This window comes from Vespa crabro, chromosome 1 (assembly GCF_910589235.1).
Source record: "Vespa crabro chromosome 1, iyVesCrab1.2, whole genome shotgun sequence".
Lineage (NCBI taxonomy): Eukaryota > Metazoa > Arthropoda > Insecta > Hymenoptera > Vespidae > Vespa > Vespa crabro.
In genome coordinates this window covers 7,495,512-7,515,473 of record NC_060955.1, presented here as the reverse complement: position 1 = coordinate 7,515,473, position 19,962 = coordinate 7,495,512, and the positions used below count along the sequence as shown (strand labels likewise).

Here is a 19,962-nt window from a genome sequence, read left to right as displayed (position 1 = left end):
ATTATAATAGTAATCAAATTCAATCTAGTTTTATTTTCTCTTAAATAATCTCTCTTCTTAAAATAATCTTTTTCCTTCTTAGCAACGACGAAAAATTATTTCCATAGATTCGTACCTTCAAAACGAATAGAAATTAGAAGACTTTCACTTCCTTCCCAAAATAGTTTGTAAAACATTATTGGATTCCAACGAGTAGCCTTCGAATTTCATACAAGCAATATGATAGATTCCGATCATTAATATGCCACACATGATCGATGAACGAATAGACAGAAATTTTCAATTTCTTTCTAAGCACATCTATTCACATATTTTTTTGTTGTTATTGTTCGTGTACGTTACAAAAGCGACAATTATCGCGGAAAATATATGAACATGTGGCTAAGTTATAACGATATTTCAAGAATCCTCATGTTTTTTCTAACAATCTGTTTTTCCCATGATCATTCTTTATTCTTTCCAAATTGATCATTCTCATACATGTAGTTATTATACTTCAAAAATGATTTCTTACCAGACAAAATCTTCGGAATATTTAACTGTTACGCAACGAGAATACCGATATCGTCCTACTTTCAATAACATTTTTACCTTCCCATAAACGACCTACATTCAAGCTCTCGAACTTCGAACGTTTTACCAACGTAACAAGAAAATAGAAAATTTAACGTTGTCAATGTCGAACGAATCCCCAATTCAACGAATCAATCAATTTTTTCGAATTTACAAATTTTGAAATATACCAGATGTCTCAGATTTAATGTATAAAAATCTCATAAGAATACATATATTATTTTTAAAAAGGTCATATGAGAAAAACATTTAACTAACGAGAGACAAAAATATGAAATATAGTCTCGTTTAACTACGAGAGAACGATAAAATACGAAATATGTTCTCGTTTAACTTAATTTCGTTGTTCCGAGGACGAAAGAAAACGTGAAATCGTTTCATGGACACGCAGCCACGGTACGCCAAGCGTCGAAAGCACGTGGCGACGAGGCGAAACATCTTGGCGCTCAAGAGGGGTTCACACGAGTGTCCGCACGGAACACGGTTCGGGAATGAGCGTGCGCGCACGCGTGCCTGCCTTCAGAGCTTCCACGGTCGATCAAAATTATTTTCTACACTGTTGTAGGAGTCGATCGTTCGAAAAGAGAGAGAGAGAGAGAGAGAGAGAGAGAGAGAGAGAGAGAGAGAGAGAGAGAGAGAGAGAGAGAGAGATAGATAGATAGATAGATAGATAGATAGATAGATAGATAGATAGATAGATAGATAGATAGATAGATAGATAGATAGATAGATAGATAGATAGATAGATAGATAGATAGACAGATAGATAGATAGATAGATAGATAGATAGATAGAGAGAGAGAGAGAGAGAGAGAGAGAGAGAGAAACAATAAAACATTGATTGAAAAGTGAAGGAAATCGCATAACAAGGATCAAAAAAAATATTTGTCCATGTATACTTTGACCGCGTGGTCTACTAAACTTTCTCATCGTCTCTATTATCTTTGACAGACAAATTCTCCCCTACATCTACTTTCCTACGAGAATAGAATTAATTCTAGAGAAGCAAATTACGAATGTTCCGCAACGTATGTACGTATTACGATCGTGCTTGTAAAAGTGTCGAAGGACGTTCGAATAAAAGGAAGAACATGTTGTCGCAAATGTTTCAATATGGTCTTTTCCTTCTCTGCTAACTTCCCCTCCGCCCCTCTCTCTATCTCTCTTTATCAAGACGTGAATTAAATTTTCGATATATCCGGATAATAAAAGAGACAGAAGTTCATAACGGAGGTAATAATGCGAACATAAGAGAGCGCTACTACATAATCGTGTCTAAATATGGAACGGGTCACGGTCGTGCGAGAGCACTCGCGCTCGTTCGTTCGTTCGCGTTTCGTCCTTAAAGATCGTGAGACCAACTTCAGCGCAAAACATTCTCCTCCTCCTCCTCCTCTTCCTGCTCCTCATCATCAACCTCATCCCCCCTCTCTCTCTCTATTTCTTTCTTGCTTACTCCCTCTATCTTTCCCTCTCGTGATACAAGTCGGTCGAGGGGAAGTAAACAAGTCGACGAACCGGACATTTTCGTATCTTCTCAGTCTCTCCTCGGAAGTCATTTTTCTCCAAACCTACATACAACGTATTATCCTTAATTTTTAACTTTATTTAATATATATATATATATATATATATATATATATATATCGTTGAGTTATTAAAAAATATTCCACGATTTGTTACATTGCATCCAATATAGTTTCCTTTTGCGATCCAATGTCGACTCCAACTCGAAATTACGTCTCGCTCAAGCAAGTTATATGTCTCTAATCGCTTTGCAAATATTTCATACAAATTTTATATGTAAATGAATATGTTGTTGTATTAGTTATTAAATTCTAAAATATTGGAACAACGGCAAATTACTTAACAATAAGTGATAGTGGAAAGCACAATACGAATAGATGAAAATAACTTGGACCGCAAATATTTAAACGTCATTTCGAAGCAAAAAGATATCTATGGGAAAACATCTATTTTGTAGGACATAAGAAGAACCCATGATGTTTGAATAAATGGAAAAATATACGATATGAGAACGAAAAATTTTCTGTAAATATACGTGCCTACATACGTTCTTCTCAAGATAGAATATAACTCGGAACCTTTCACCGGTATTAGTAGTACGCGAGTAAAGTCGTCGCTCCATTCTCGTTTACTCTCGCTTATTCAACAACGGGATCGTGGGCTCGTTGGATCGCTCGTTTCATTGATAGCCCTGGTGCGCGAGCACGACCATGACTCGAACGTCAATTACGCCTCGCATTTACGATAATCATTTGTCCACGTGGACGAGATGAGTTATAATTATCTGGTCGTGAAATTTAGTCAGGTTCTTTCCGTTCCTTCCGTTGAGAAAATATATATATATATTCGTATATCTCTTTCAGTGATTGCTCCGACGTTCGCGCACCACGTGTATTTCTCTCCCCCCCTTTCTCTCTCTTTGATCTGTTTCTTCTCTCGCGAGAAACACGATGTCGACCGGGAATGCGGACGGTTTCGCCGTTTTATCGTGGGCGCATACATAACTCTTCCTTGCGCAATCGGACAAAATGCCTGCCAAATTTTACTTCCAATCAGAATGCTTCATTTTTATTCCAAAGACTGTTGTTCTGCGAGTTTGTTTGACATTCGGTCACAAGCCACGTGGGTAAGTATAGAAAATCAAAGAATTCCTTTTGAATCTTTTTCTTTTTTGTTTACAGCTAGAAGTCGAGTTTTGTTTTTAACAAATAAGAACGTTTGCCCTCGTTTTATCATTGACGATGAAATTGTGAACAGAAAAGAAAAAAAAACGGAGAAAAAAAAAAAAAAGAAAGGAAAAAAGTATATTACATACATAAAGCGAATGGAAAAAGTGAAAAGAACAAAATGGCGATGAGATAATGAGGAGAATGGAAGAACGAAGAGCGAAAATTTGAAAAGTTGACCATGCGACTTCGATGAGACTCCTGCGGTTTTCTCCGGTAAAAGAAGAGAAAAAGAAGAGATATTCTTCGTCGGAAGAACGATGAAGGGGAAGAACGAACGACAAATCCCACGGACCAGCCCGGCCTGGCAAACAATGACGAGAGTGACAGCTGCAAGAGCACAAGACGGGACCTTTCCCCTTTCTCTCTCCCTCTCCCTCCCTCCCTCTTTCTCCCTCTCTCTCGCACGCCTTGATCGCCGTTTTTGTTGCTTTCGCTCTCTTTCTCCCTCTCCCCTTTTCTCTCTTCTCCTTACCTGGCGAAAGTGCGTTCGTAGCAGCGTTCGCGGTTACCGCCGACTGTGAAAATGACGGGGACTCATCGTCGTCTCGAGACATCGTCGTCAATGAGTGATTTCGATCAACTGAACGAGCGTGACGTCGATGACGATGATGATTTCGATGATGATGATGATGATGATGATGATGATGATGACGATGCTGATAACGTTGTAATTGTTGCGAATCTTGTTGCTGTTGTTGATGCATACCTGTCCTATCGCCGTTCATTCTCTCCTCCAGATGCAGCGCAGCGGGTGGTAGCATCGCTTCCTCCTCCAAAGTGCCGGAGCTCTTTCGAAAAAGTTTCCCCTTCTCGAGATGTCCTCTCTTTTTCTTATGCTTCGTTATAATACGGAAAAACAAAAAGAAAAAAGAGACCCGACAAGGTGGTGGTGGTGGTAACGCGACTAATGGCAAAGATAACGAATTTGTATCGTACTACGACGAACGACATGCAAAAACAACGGCAAGACGATTATGCGCACGTTTTACGGAGAACGGGGGATATGGTGTCACGCGTATAGTAACGCACGTGTGAAACGAGTACACACTGGAATGCGAGGAATTAAATACAAAACACGCCTTCCTCAAGAGAATCTCCCAGTGTCACTTTTAATCCTCTTCGGTGTTAACGTAAAGAAAAAAAAAAGAAACGCACTTGTTTGCGAACCCCTTTTCTTTTTCTTTTCTTCTCTCACGTTCGATTGATCCACGACAAATTTAACGTCTTTCCGAAATCATCCCAGGTATCGTTGCACACGTATCAAACTTCTCATTGGTCTTGGACGATAGCAACGAGTTGTCAACGATGATAAAGTCGGTTGCCTGAACGTCGTCGACGACGACGCGTTTCGGCGTTGTTTTAGCTTCCGAGGTGACTGCATTTGATGGATCTGAGACTGTGTTCGTATTCTATTTTTCTTCCACTCCTTCCTCTTCACCTTCCTTTTTTCTTTGTCGAATATCTTTCGATCACACACACTGACGGCACTATTTTTCAAACGCTTCGTAACAGAGTATTAACTGTCTATCTATATATATATATATCTTCTTTCTCAAATTCGCTTATCTTTTTGCTACTTTGATAAAACTCGAAATGTCTTACGTAGTAGTTGTCCTTCAAAAATATTATCGACAGGACGACGGCAGAATAGTATAAACGCGGCAATTTTTTTTTTTTTTAAGATATCAAAAAGAGAAAAAAAAAAAAGAATCGAACAATATTAACGCGTATTGTCTCCTACGGGCCATTGTTTATACGAAGGAGAAAGGAACGCATAGAAGGAAAAACAAAAAAAAAAAAAAGAAAACCACCGGGATCTGTAAACTATGACGTTTCACGCTACGAGCGATCCCTTCTCCTTCTACAAAGATCGAGACGCGACTGAACACGTCACACCGCGCCGACGCCGGCTTGACAGAAGGCCTCCCTAACGGTAGACCGGGACGCTGGAGTTTTTTGCTTTCGTTAAGTTCTCTCCCCTCCCTTGCCTCCGCTATCCCTACCATTGACGCAATCAAATATCCCCACTCCTTGCTCCTACTGGCGCCACATTCGACGCTTCCCCCACTAATGACCGCCAGTTGGCGGGAAAACGTATCCCGTGACAGCTGCTACGTTACGAGCGAGTAGCCGAGTAGAGGCTCGGTCCACATCGGCTCCTTCTGATTCTTCTCGACTCTCTCTGCCTCTCTCCCTCCTCTTCTTTTTCTAACCCGCGCGTCTTTTCGTGACAGTCTTCCTTCCTTCTTTATCGAGTTTCTAAACTACATCATACTCTCTCTCTCTCTCTCTCTCTCACCCCCACTCTCATTCATTCACTCACTCACTCACTCTTTTATTGTACGAACTTTTTTCGTTCTCTCCGATATGTCTGTACTCTCCATAAGGGAGATTGAACCTAATATAGTTTTCTATAAAATATCCTTAATGTACCTGTACCTGCTTCTCTCTGCGATTCCATCGACGCTTAAGAGACACAGAAAAAAGGTGGCGGCATTTGAAACTTTTATTTCCCGCGCTTTCTTCTATATGTAATAAAATCTTTCACTGAGTTTCTTCAAGAGAGACGACGTCGTCTGAAGAAAGAACAATGTTTTCCTCACTTTTTTAATGACTTTTTATTCTTGAATGATACGACGACAGCAAAGATCAGTTAAATGATCATTCAATTGAATGAACAAAAACGAAAGAATCTAGATAGAACAATGAAAAGGAGACATTATTTCTCCATTTTTCTATTATAGATATATACGTACGTTAAGGTGATTCGTAAGAAAATCATTTTGTTAACTTAGGAGATATCCCGATTCTTTGTGCATTTAGTTTCCATGTATTATATGATTTTCTGATGGGTTCGGAAAAAAAAAGAAAAAAAAACGAAAAAGTTGGGTTATGCATAAAGAAATATCGAATACCTTTTGGAGTAATTTCAACGAAACGAAAAAGTCCTCTTTAAATTTTGTCACGCATAGGTTTATCGAAAAGTGATTATTCGAGGACATCCGCTGCGAGACTAGAGGAACCCGAGTTGGATGTAAATCTAACGCAAACATCTTCTCTCGATTCACGAGGCGAGGTAATGAGATTTCCGGTTGAACGAACGATACGCCTTATCTTTAACGTTACTGGTCTTATTGGATAAGCGTCTTACAAGTGCGCAAGTAATGGTATATAACGTGGTAACAGTTTAACAAACAGTTAACAAATTCGGTTGTCAGGAATCAAGAAGAATTTTATTTCATAATTATGAAAAAAATCGAAATATTGGAAAATGAGGTTGTTTTTTTTTCCTTTCTTTTTTTAATAGGAAGAAGAAACAAATCATATAAGTATATAATTTTAAAAGGATCCATTTGTTTTTTTTTTAGAGCTTTGACCATAGAAGAAGTTAGTTTAGTTGACAATTTCAGGGCTGACGTTTGATTTCAATAGCAGCAGAGACGGAAGTCGTATAAGAGAGAGGGAAGGAAAGAATGGCAAGCAGCAGCTCATGTGAAGAACTCGTCAACGGTAGCTGACGACGATAGGCGGTTGATACATCGTCGTCGGCTATCTCTATCAGTAAGAAAGAAGGGAAAGGAGAGGAGAAACAGCAAGTGAAGGAGGAGGAGAAGGTGGGAGAATAGGAAGGAGAAGAGGACGCTTCGAAGCGTTGCGCAACTGAGGACTTACATAACTTCGATACGAGCGCCACTCTCTTGCTTTCCCCTCCTCTCCACTCACCCCACTCCTTCTTCGGCTTGTCGAGGTACTTTACGTGCGAACAGCACCCCCACTTCTTACTTTGACGAGCACGCTCTTAAAACACGTGCTAGCCTTACCAACAGTCCTGCGCTATAAGCTTTCTTTTTCGATTGTCAAAGTCTTATTTAATTTTGGACATATTTTACTTATAGATATCCTTTCAAAATAATGATAAAGAATAAAATATGAAATATTTTAAAAAGATTCGCGAAGACGATTAGATTAAGATCTATATAGATATTTTTCGGAAATAAAAAGAAACACACATAGAAAAAAAAATAGGAAACGCGCGACGTTTAGAAAATCAACTAGAATAACAATATCACGTGCTTGTTACCGTTCGACCGATAGTACAAATATCAATGAGAAAGATAAGAGAGAGCTTGACATATTTCTTTTTATAAAGTTTTAATAAAGAAATCGTTAATTGCATAATTGAATATTTTTTATTTGTTTTTCTCGGCGAGTACTCTAATTACCGTTCTCGACACGCTAATCTGTTATTCTACGTATGCCGTTCATTCATACATCGATTGTATGATGAAATAGCGACCATATGATACGCTCGTGTGATCCTTAAGACTTCATACGGTTTTATTCGTAATGTCAGCAGCAAAAGAAGCAAACAGGTGTCAACTGGTGTCACCACAAGTCATACTTCTTCTTTTTCTTTTCTTTGCACGCATAACGATCTGTGAGAAATTAAAAGAAAAACAGAAAAAAAAAGAAAAGAATTAGATACCAAGAGGAGCGAGTATTCCATTCCTTTCTCGTTGTTACGTAAAGTCAACCATATCTGCCTCTTTATCTTTGTCTTTCTCACACTTTTAGCTTTAGGTGAGGAAGAGAGAAAACGCGCGTGCTCCGACACTTTCGATTTATGAATGAATCGTGTACCATACATGCGTGTACATGCAAGCGCGTAAGAATTGGCCGGGTTCGCTAGCATTTGACGAGCAACAAGTCGTGCTCGAGTGAACGCGTATGTGACGAAGACGACAAGGAGGACGTGCGTCCACCTTCTTCCGTTTTGTCGACCAACTCACGCTTCTAGACATTCGATATTATTGCATAACGTGCTTTCAAATACATTGAGATTCTATCGAAATGAATGTAAAGGTTATTGTTAAGATCGTAATACAAGTTTTTCAACAATATTATAACAATCATTGGATATTTGTCTGTTTGATAATTTTTATAAATTTTTAATGACTATAGAAAAGAAAAGATAAAGGAGAAAAATTAAAAGGAATTTAATAATCCATTCTTGTCCTAACTATAAAAATAGATGTATAAACAGAAACGAAGGTAGTACATTGTCCCCCAAGTTAAATGGACACATATAAGAAAATCTTACTTTTGTTAAATCCGATGGACGTCAAATTTTCTTCTTCTTCTCCGAAATACAAAGAAGATATATTTTGATATTATTCATTGGTAAAATTTAGAAGTCAATTATATTTTGAACGAAGCGTTTACGGGGATACTTCGAAAAAAAAAAAAAAGAAAAAAATATTGTTTCTTGCTTTTAATGTCCTAAATTCATATTTTAAGTTTGGCCATTTAATCCAAGGTACATCCTGTATAATAATTATCGACACATATTTTTTAATTCGTAAAAAAAGAAATTGTTTTTTTCTCCTAGATATGTGCTTTTACTCTTAAACGAGGAATTTACATTCAAGCAGAATCATCAGAGAAGTTTGCCTGTAATATCGTAACTACGAATATCCTTGGATCGCGTTTCGTTGAATAAGCAGTAGAAGTGATCCCATTGCCGATAGGAATAACGTGTGTATATATACATGTGTGTGTGTCTGTGTATGTGTGTGCATGCGTATGTTTGTATATATGCTTTCATTTGAATGCACTAACGGATATTTCCATAAAAGCAAATATCAGTAAAATATCTATTTTTGATGGACATATATTTTTCCGTATTGCTGTTCTTTTATTAAATCACATTTCTATGATTTAAGAACAAAATAAAAGGAAGTAGTCAAGAAAAATCACAACACAACGGCAACAATTATGATGATAATAATCATTAATTGATCAAATAAAAAATATCTAGTCGTTCGAGTTATATCCGTTGACATTTTTCAATATTTTTATCCTACTTGCATTATCTTCGAACTGGTTGTTATTGCCAACGATATAATTCGATATTATAAAATGCGCCTTTTTATACGAACGATACGACAGATAACCCTTTCGACGTAAGTCAACGAGCAAGCATACGAGAAGCCAATATTCGACGTTTAATAGTTGGGCCACGCGAGAATATTATTCATATATATGCGCATGTTCCCTGATAATGGAAAAACATATCAATGTATACATGATACGAATATATATATATAATATATATATATATATATATATATGCGTGTAGGTATATAGCTGTGATGATATAAACTATTAAGTGGAAGAAAAAAAAAAGAAAAGTTCGCACGAGGAAAAAGCGAATTCATATTGAACAACTACGGCGTCGACGAGTCCGTTTTACGATTTGACAGTTCCCGGATTTATTTTTGACGTAACACGACTGTTCGAAGTTCTTCCATAATCACAAACAGAAGAGGTTTTTATTTATCTTATCGCCTTGACGGTTATATCGGGAGTCATATATTCATTTTACTTTAACGCGTCGCGAGAACGGTCTCACAGGTATATGCTTCTATCTGCCTATCTTCTTTCTCTCCTCTCTCTCTCTCTCTCTCTCTCTCTCTCTCACTCTCTCTCTCTCTCTCTCTCTCTCTCTCTCTCTCTCTCAACAAGAAAGAGAACTCTTGTCGAAAAAGAGCGAAAGAGAGAAAAAGAAATAGAGATAAGAACGCCCGCATCCAGTTGTCAGAGAAACACAGATAGCTTCTTCGTTCCAGTCGCTTTACTTTTTCTTAGCACCCCTTTAAACTTTACAATCGCCTAATATGAATTTTAACGATAGCGTGAATCATGATAACGAGATAACACACGTATATCACAGTTACAAGTTTATCTTTGGTATGTAATATCTGCGAGTAGATTTTTCACTGAATATACTTTCCATAATAATCTATTATTCTCTTTGGCTAAGACATATATCTTCCTACAGATATAATTGTTCAAATTTATATATGTAATATACACAGGATCAAAAGTATCAATTCGAAATACTTTCACCGTCAAGAATATCGAAGATAAATTTGTAGATTATGATTCAGCCAAATCTTACACGTTTGGCTATATTAAGAACAGTAAATTATTAGAAAGAATACAAAGCAGCTATATATCTTTCGAAATATTTCCGTCTTGAAAAATATTTTGAAAAAATAATTTTTAAGATAAGAAAATTTACGATTATGATAGATGGATAAGTAAAGATAGTTGGACAAAATAATAATGTTATACAATAGACAAAAATATGCCACAATAATTTAATTTATTTTAATGACCAAAATAAATCGATAAGTAAACAGTTTATCATTATGTAAATAAAATATTTTGTTATATTTATAAATATCGAACAAAATAACAATGTTAATTGAATTATTTGAATATGAATTTTTTAAAATAATGGACAATCTTGACATTAATCAACCATACTAAGGCCGGTTTAAGAAATACTTAATTTTAAACGGTATACCGTTATAACTATTATAGTAACGTCCGAGTGAAAATCTTATTTTAACTTTCTCTTTCCTTTTCATTTTTGGTCAATATACCTGAAAATAGTAAGTACAGAGAACATTTTTCTTATTTCTAATACTCGTCGTAGTTAGTAGTATATCCCAAGGGTAAGAATTCCATTCGTTCACAGCATGCAACAGGAACATGGTTACCGGTTGTTGGAGATGGTAGGTTCCTAAGAAGAACAAAACTAAATGCACGTGCTCATTGTAAGCCGTGTCACTGTGTAAATGGGCAGTCGAGAGGTTAAGAAAATAATAGTCGAACTCTCTCCTTTTCTATTTTTCTTTCTTTACTTATTTCTTTGTCTTTAAACTATTGGCTCGTAAATCACGTCGAATGAAAAGAGAGGAAAAAGATTTAAAAGAAGCTGCGTGAATAAGGACGAAATTAACTTCGACTTTCATTTCTTTTTATTTCCTCTCTCTTTTTGTACTTTTATTTGTTGTATTAAATCGATCATGGATTAAATATTATCAAACATTTACTCTTTAATCGTAACGTTTACCTCGTTCCTTCTTTCATGTATATTATATATATAATATAATATAATATAATATAATATAATATAATATAATATAATATAATATAATATAATATAATATAATATAATATAATATAATATAATATATATATAAAAGAGAAAGAAGTAAAAGTAAGTAAGAAGTAAGAAGGTTACGTTGGATCGATCGAAATCGTGTTAAAAAATCTTTAGCACATTTCACACCTTTTCCCCGAGCTCGAACATTAATTGCCTCTAACGTTTAGGTGTTATACCGATGATACGTCGAACAGAACGATTTTAACGTTAATACCATCGAGATTTCGTAGTCGCAGAATCGACTACGATTTTTAGTGTGACATTTGTGAAGTGTAAAACAAGTTCTACGTATTTGTTTATTTATAACGCTTTTAATCAATCTCAAGAAACAAGTTGACTTACTACGTTAGCCTGATCAAGGATCGAGGAACGCAAGAAGACAGAAGTCCTCGGTTCGTTGATCCAAGTTCGACTCATCGGAGCTCGAGAGCTTGATCTAAGTTTAGTGTAACGTTTGTAAGAGGGACCAATTCGGCGTACCGTTCGTTTTTCATCGTCGGTAACCACGACCTGCATTACGTTCTATACGAGATACATATAAGACAACACCGTAAACGAAAATAGCTTTTCGTATATACAGATGCTTTGCTCTTTGCGAAAAGCTCCGCGAACACTTGACGCCTTTCTCTCGATGACAAGTCCTACCTAATGAAACGAATTAACCGTCATCCATCATCTTTTCGAACGTGACACAGTAATATTATAGCGAAATTTTGTCACTTTTATGATAATAAGAATAATGATGAATTTTGTCCGGTTGATATAGATTTTAAGATATTGTTGATTATATTTAAAAAAATTTTATAATTTATACATATTTATTATAGTAATGTTCACAAATATGATGTACACACACACACACACACACGCGCGCGCGCGCGCACATATATATATATATATATATGATATATACATACACATTCAATATGTGTAACAAATTTGATTAATTTTGACAGTTAATAAATCGTTAAGATATAAGATTCGATTATTTATAACATATGTAAAATATCTATTCTATCGAAAGTAATATTTAAAAAATCAACTATCCTACAATTATCTAATTAATCGTCAAATTAATAAACGAATGAGTTTGAGTAAATCTATAAGGCTTAACAAGCATCTACCGAATAGCAAAACCATAACAGATAAAAATAATAATTATACTATGATGTGAATAACCATGGACTTTATCCTACAGATAAGATTTTCACGCTTAACTAGACCACCGTGCAAGCGATTAGTAGTCCATCTCTAAATGATTCGCGTAAATCCGCTAGACTCGTTCGATAGTTTGAACAAATCGTTAAGAGCAAAGCAAGGGTTTGCATCTTTCGTTAGCACATCTTCGAGCGAGAGCGATTTCTTCTTCTGTTTAAACAATTCTTCTTCTCTTAGAATTGTATCCTTGTATTAAGAAAGAATGACTTGTTCATATTTCACTATAATAAAATAATCTATTACTGAACTAATTTTATTTTATTCAAAAATAATGACTCAGTCAATTTCGATACTTTTATCAAAAATCTGAATTTAATTTGTAGGCAATTTCGAATATTTTACCTATATTTCGTATTCTTGTAAACATTGTTCTATTGGTAAATTAAAAAATGATATATGGAATAACCTTTTACGTTAATTATTTTAATAATTACAATATTAAAAAATGCATCCAAAATAAATGAGCAGTATGATTTTTTTTTAATCAATCGTTTTACTATCGCTAGCATATCGAATTACTCATTACTACCTATGTATTGTAGTTTAAGAAACTATCTATTAGCAACGGAATACAATAATAATCTCAAGGCGATCTTTATAAAAAAGATTGTCAACTTCAGACGTCGATAAGCGTGTTAAAATTCTATCTAGAATTCCTCTTCCCGATAAAGTTTATCTCCTGGCTCCTTAGAGCGTTAATCTCCCACGAAAAGATATGGTTGATAGTAAGGTTGTGAGGGAAGGAAACATAAGTAATATCGTTATGGATAACCCGAACGACCCGTTTTTTAACATCGACGAAAATGGAGAGAAATTCGTGAGAGTTTCATAATGTCCAACAATTTCGAAAACTTAACGAACGCGCGAAACACGATTTTAAAACTTGTTTGCCGCGAGCAATACGATAATCACATACATACATAATATGTACGACGCGTCTGGCCATTTGAACCATGATGACATTAGTAAGCACTATCAAACGTTGAAACGGTAAAAAAAATCTGATTTCATCAGACTGTCACATTTGAGATTAAAATTCCTTAAGAAAGATTCTCTAAGGGGGCGGAAAGAAGATCTAAAAAAAAAGAAAAAAAAAATAAAGAAAATATTCAATATCTTCAATGAGTTACAATATTAACAGAAAATTGCAAACTCATTATAATGTATATACTGAGAACATCGTTGTAAAATTCATAGACATCTTTTTTTTTCGTAATAATAAGAGAAGAGAAATATGATAAATTCTGTGATAGATATCTGATAAGAGAGAAGCGTGATATTTCTAAAGTTACACATTAGCGACATTAGAATCTTTCAATATTACTATCAACGTGATATCTTTGAGAATGCAATATAAATAAGATATCATTTAAACAAATATTTTCCTTTGTCCGATAATTACGTCAAATTCGAACAAGATGTAGATCAATTTTGAGAATATATCTATATGTATGCATATATGTATATCGAAATGTGTATGTATCGAAATATCTATATATATATATATATATATATATATATATATATATCGAAAGAAACCATCGATTACCTTCTATCAGCAGATAATTTTGAAGGATTCGACAATGGACGCCAGGTAAAACTTTCGTTTCATTTTCTGTAAGAAGGATCGCTATAAAGATGTCATTCAAGTCGAAACGGAGAACCATTTAAGATGTCAAAGCGACGTCTGGGCATTCCACATAGGTCAGAAACGGTTTTAGCTGCGGCCTTTAAGCCGAACTTACATTGCAATCTTTGAGTTCTCAGTCTCTCTCAGTCTCTCTCAGTCTCTCTCAGTCTCTCTCCCGCCTCCCCACCCTTCTCTCTCATTACAATCATGGATATGGAAATCGAAAAGATTTGAAAATCGAAAAAAATCGATCAATTTTTGTCAAAAATAATTTTTGAATTCTGTAAAAATTATCAACAATTATTTTCTAATACCTTAGCTTTACTCAAGTTAGCAATCTCATTAAGAGTATCGTTATCATTGATAGTAGCTGATACGAGTGAGATACGTGGAAAACAGGTTAAAACAACTAATCCGAATATAGTTAATTTTCGTTGAATAAATTGGATTGAAAGCACTTATGAGTCGATACGATCTACAAGTTACCATGTTAATTCTTGTATGCGATATAGTCAAATATGAAATATGTTTTAAATTGTTATTCACGATTGTACAACTACTTATTTTTAAATCTCTTTTTTGTTTTGTTTTAAATCTGCATCCTTTTTATTTCTTCATATTTCAAGACTATCTATATTTTTTATATTATTTTCCCATAATTGGAATAAATTTGTCATGTTTCGCATGATAATTTTTAAAATATGCAATTTTTAAAATAAATGTAAGAATTCGATGAAACACAAAGATAAAGGAGGTGACTCTTGGGGTATGAAAACGCTTTTCTATTTTGCAATGTAAGAAAGACGAGTGACATGTTGGCATCCGAACACTCGTACATTCGTTCGAAACCACCTACACGTTCGCGTTCGGTCAGTATCGCATTTGACGTTTCACCTTCGTTTATTTCAATCGGGGCTATTAGTCTTACGTTACCAAATGAATCATTCTCAATCTGGACCAACTAAGAGAACATAGTGTTGATCCTTTATAACGCCATGTAATTTACAAGTTACACACTTGTATATCTATATTTTTTTAATTACAATCTGGTTTAACATATTATTGTTGTACTATTTTTTTAATAATTTAATTACAAAAATTTTAAATAATATAAATATATAATATAATATAATATACATGTACACATCTATAATATATAGTATAATTATTATATATATATAAAATATATTACTAAATTAATAAAAATTTATAATTATAAATAAAATAATATAATATGTATTATTATATATAAAAAGTACATTCCTATATAAATAATATAGAAATATATTGTAACTTTTACCAAAGTTAGAAATGGTAAATTAATTATTAGTTCATATTTGTAATTTAATGTTTGGAAGTTTCATACTATATAACTTTTGTTTTAGATAAGAGAAAAAAAATTAGGTTATAGAAGGTTAACCGATGTGTGAAAATAATTAGGAATGATTAACTTCGTTTAAAGATTTGTGATATGAAACGGAAAGTGGATATCCACAATGTTTTGTTAAAAAGGCAAAACAGAAAAGATTTCAAAGCTCCGACGATAAATGTGATAGGGTGCAAACAAGGCACAGAAAAGCCGGTTAATTTGAAGACTATGCGGAAGCTCGACTCGTCTCGACTATTTTAGATCAAGTGCCAAGAACATCTCGTCAGGATGTCTCGAATCGAACACGTTTACTTTAACGTCAGTGCCGCGAACACGATTATTATCGTAGATCAACTTGAAAAAAGTCATGTCGAGTGATAAATTGTATTTATCGTTAATGTGTTGACGATTGATGGAGTTCTATACAATATATAAAAATCAGCATGCACGACTAATATTATTAATAATTTTATTAAATATAAAGTTATGAGTCACATAATTGTTTTAGGTCGAACTAAAAAAATTGAATACTAACTATCGATATTCCTACTGTTCATTCGGCTTTTATATATACATATAAAATTATATATATATAAAAAAAAATATATATATAAAAAATATTATATATATAAATATATATATATATATATATATATATATATATATATATATATACATGCATACACACGCATGCGCGCGCGAACGCGCACGTATATAAATTCATGTTCTTAATGTCTATTTTGTTTTTACTTATGTTTCGTAATACTATAATAAATCTCTTATGTTGTGTATGTGTGTGTGTGTTTATATATATATATATATATATATATATATATATATATATATATAAAATAAATTTTCGTTTGAGAAATGAGTGCGAAACCAACAGAGAGATGCATAGATCGTTAGAGGTTATCGATTAGCCTACATAATCATGATGAGTTTTTCGCTTAAAAATATTTTCTTACTTAATCACCGTCAGACATATTATTCAAATAGTAAACGTTTTGTCAAATCGTTTTTGAAAATCACTAAATAAAATAATTAAGCTCATGACGAATATTCGTACATTTACAATGCGATATACAATATATTGTTATGTGTGTGTGTGTGTGTATAAATAAAAAAAAATATTTTAACGAATAAACAACGTAAACAAAACTATAATAAATGAAAACGAAGAAAATGAATATATTATTTTTTTTTCAAATAAGCCACGTGTTATAACTGTTTATCGTTCGAATGTAAACAACCATGATTTTATCGTTAAAGCAAAATTCTTACGTTTCGATAATCAAAGTGATTTGTGATAGAAGAAAGTTGATATCGAAAGGAAGAAAAAATATATATACAATCGTAAATACATATGCATAACGATCTCTTTTACGAGGAGAAGGATAGAGATTCGTAGAAACGCTTTATCGCGTTTCCTTTTTAATCAAGTGAACTCAATCGAAACATGGATAAGAACAAGCCCTTTTCCATGAATAGTTTTAACATATGATCTTGATTTGGTAAAGATATCGTTCAAGTAAAATACGAATGCATGCCGCGTGATTTAAAAAGTCTATCACTTCGCAAAGATAAAAATATAAGAAATACTAGATAAGCTTGACATTTGTAAATTGACGTAAGACTACTGTATATATGTATTTTCTAAGTACGAGATCAAAGTACGGTATAATAAATATACGATCGTAATGTTAATATATTATAACCAATAAGAGATAAAAAGGAAGAGTAGCTCTCTAAAAACATATTTCGAAATCGTGATGGAGCTTAACGAGAGATTAAAGGTAGAAGAGAAACATTGATATTATTATCAATCTTTACCTCGAGTCATTGAGAGATCAGTGGAGTCGATGATTCCTCAAAAAAGATTTTATCGAGATGTCATCGTATAGCTCCAAAACGGTTAAAAAGAAGAGAAACAGATCTATATATACATATATGTATGACACACGCGATGAAATGTTCGTAAAATCGATCAAATCAAAAAATCTAAGGACGCTTCGATCTCGTCGACATTTTTACATTTCGCGAAAAAAGACAACAATTTTATAGACGAATTCTCGATGACTTTCCTTTCGTCTAAATCAATTATCCTTAATCGATTAAAGGATCTAGAAAAACAAAAAAAAAGAAGAAAACGGCAAACTTAATCTCTCATTGGTATTATCAACGCGACCTAGTGTATAAAAAAAGAGACCGAGAGGGTGAGGGACAGAGTTTTGTCGGGTCGAAGGCGATGACAGGCGAATGCTTCTTAACCAACTCTAATATTACGATAAGAAAGATACGATATATAGTGTCTTTGCGATAACCGTAAATCATTTGGATGTTTATTTGCGTCCAACGGCGAAAAGCAAGCTCGTTGCGTTACTCGTATTCTTTTGAGCACAGAAAGATATTTCGCCTATAAGATCCCCTTCACAACCCCCAACCCTATATACTTTTCCTAATACATGTTTTCTCTCACATTTGACTTTTACTATTTTTTCTTTCTCCATTTCCATTAAAACAAGGCAAAACGATAATGACATTTTACATCCTTTTAATTTTTAACAAATCAATATGTTTATTACGAAAACAGCACGCTATCCTACGCATTATTAAATTTTCAATGATTTTCTTCTGATAAACTTATATTTATTAACTAACTTTTACTTTAATGTTTGTTATCGGTTTATAGATTCGTTTCATTATAAAAATCCTTGTACTTAGACGTATTTACAATCATTTTCTCGATTCTAGAAGGACAAGTTACGCGAGTAACCAACAGAGACTTTATAATGTTGAGTTATAACAAGCAACGTCCGTCGAATTATTCTGCATTATGATAGTCTGAATGCATTCGAGGCACTGCTTCTAACTCTTTATTCCGCGAGCATACACATACATACACACACGCACACACATAAGCGCGCGTGGCCCGTGCAAAATTAGACGTACTTGGAGCGCCTAGTCATAGTCATAGTGCATAGTCTTTTCTATCGTCTAGTGACTAATCGTCGAAAATTTAATAGAAAGAATTGTTGGATGATGAACTCGAATCACGTTGGAAATATTGTAAATAAATTTCACTGTTCAATATATAACAGTTAAAAAAAGCGAATTTTTTTCCGATAAAGATTATTATTAGCCTAAGTTACACAATACTTTCGCATCTTTGACACACACAACCACTGGCCAATGACCAGAGCTAGATAACGCGTTCAACGACGACCCAGTTACAAAGACGTTAATTTCGGGCTCTATTCCAAAGTAGATTCCACCAAGTTAGTCTCTATTTTTATATGGGCGGCTTTACCATCGATGGGAAATTGTCATTGACACATCTCGAAAATGACTTTTATAAGAGAGAGGAGGAGAAAGGGAGAGGGAGAGGGAGAGGGAGAGGGAGAGGGAGAGAGAGTTTTCTTTACCAACAGAGAGAATTAACAGAATTCAAGTGGCACAAATGTTAAAGTGTGTTATAAGATAATTAGATAGTTCCGGTTCTATCCTGCCTACTAAAGAGACCATTTTGCAATATTATGAATACAATAAAAAACATTCCGATAAAAAAAAGAAAAAAAGAAAAAGATATAAAGTCGATAAATTTACGATACATTCTAAAATCTGACAGATACTGTCTAAAAAATAAAATTGTATAAATTTAAAGTACTTATGTATTCGAAAGAAATATTTTTTAAATATCACCACTAAGTATTATTGCAATGACTTAACTATACGCGTTAAATATATATGTATGTGTATGTATGTATATATATATATATATATAAAAATGTTTTTTAGAGATAGCTATACCATTATAGTTCTCATTGTTATAAAAGTCGCGATAGGTTAAATGAAATAAAAAGAAAAGTTCTTTCTACTAACGATGGTACGAATGATGTTTCTGAATCTATCTCTCTCCCTCTCGCACATATGTATGTACATATCTGCGTAGTTGAAAAAAACATAAAAGAAAGAACGAGAAGTTAGAATGACACGAGAAGTAGATGGACAAGAACGAAAAGTCGAACGAAAAGTCGAACATAAAGTCAAACACGAAACGAATGCATAAGCTATAACGACCCAATTGCATTCTGATGTTAATCTATCGCGAGCAGCCGTCGATGTGAAACGAGTACAAGTTTCGACGAGTATTTCGTAACAATGGGAGCCTTCCTTCAAAAAGGCAAACAATCGCGTGATAATTAAATGACTCGACTTTATATTATAATCGTCGATCTAAACCACACTTCCTTTACTTCTATTCGTGCCCACTTTGAATTTCATGAGACAGAAGAAAGAGGGAAAGAGAAAAAAAGAGAATATCAAAATATGTCACGTTAGGTCGAAATTGAGTGCCCTTCCAATATATTCCAAATTCAGAAATCCATTGAACCGTTCA

General features: G+C 34.0%; 1 protein-coding gene across 3 annotated transcripts in view; it reads right to left on the bottom strand.

Moving 5' to 3' along the window:
- LOC124432825 (homeobox protein AKR-like) overlaps positions 1-19,962 on the bottom strand; it is a 42,715-nt gene that overhangs the window by 18,395 nt on the left and 4,358 nt on the right. The window contains exon 1 of one of the 3 annotated variants that reach the window (XM_046982107.1): positions 4,036-5,353. The exons of 1 other annotated variant lie outside the window; for it this stretch is intronic. In XM_046982107.1, coding sequence (XP_046838063.1) covers positions 4,036-4,090 — 55 coding nt within the window. In that variant the 5' untranslated portion in view covers positions 4,091-5,353. One more of the 3 variants, XM_046982105.1, reaches the window with a different exon arrangement.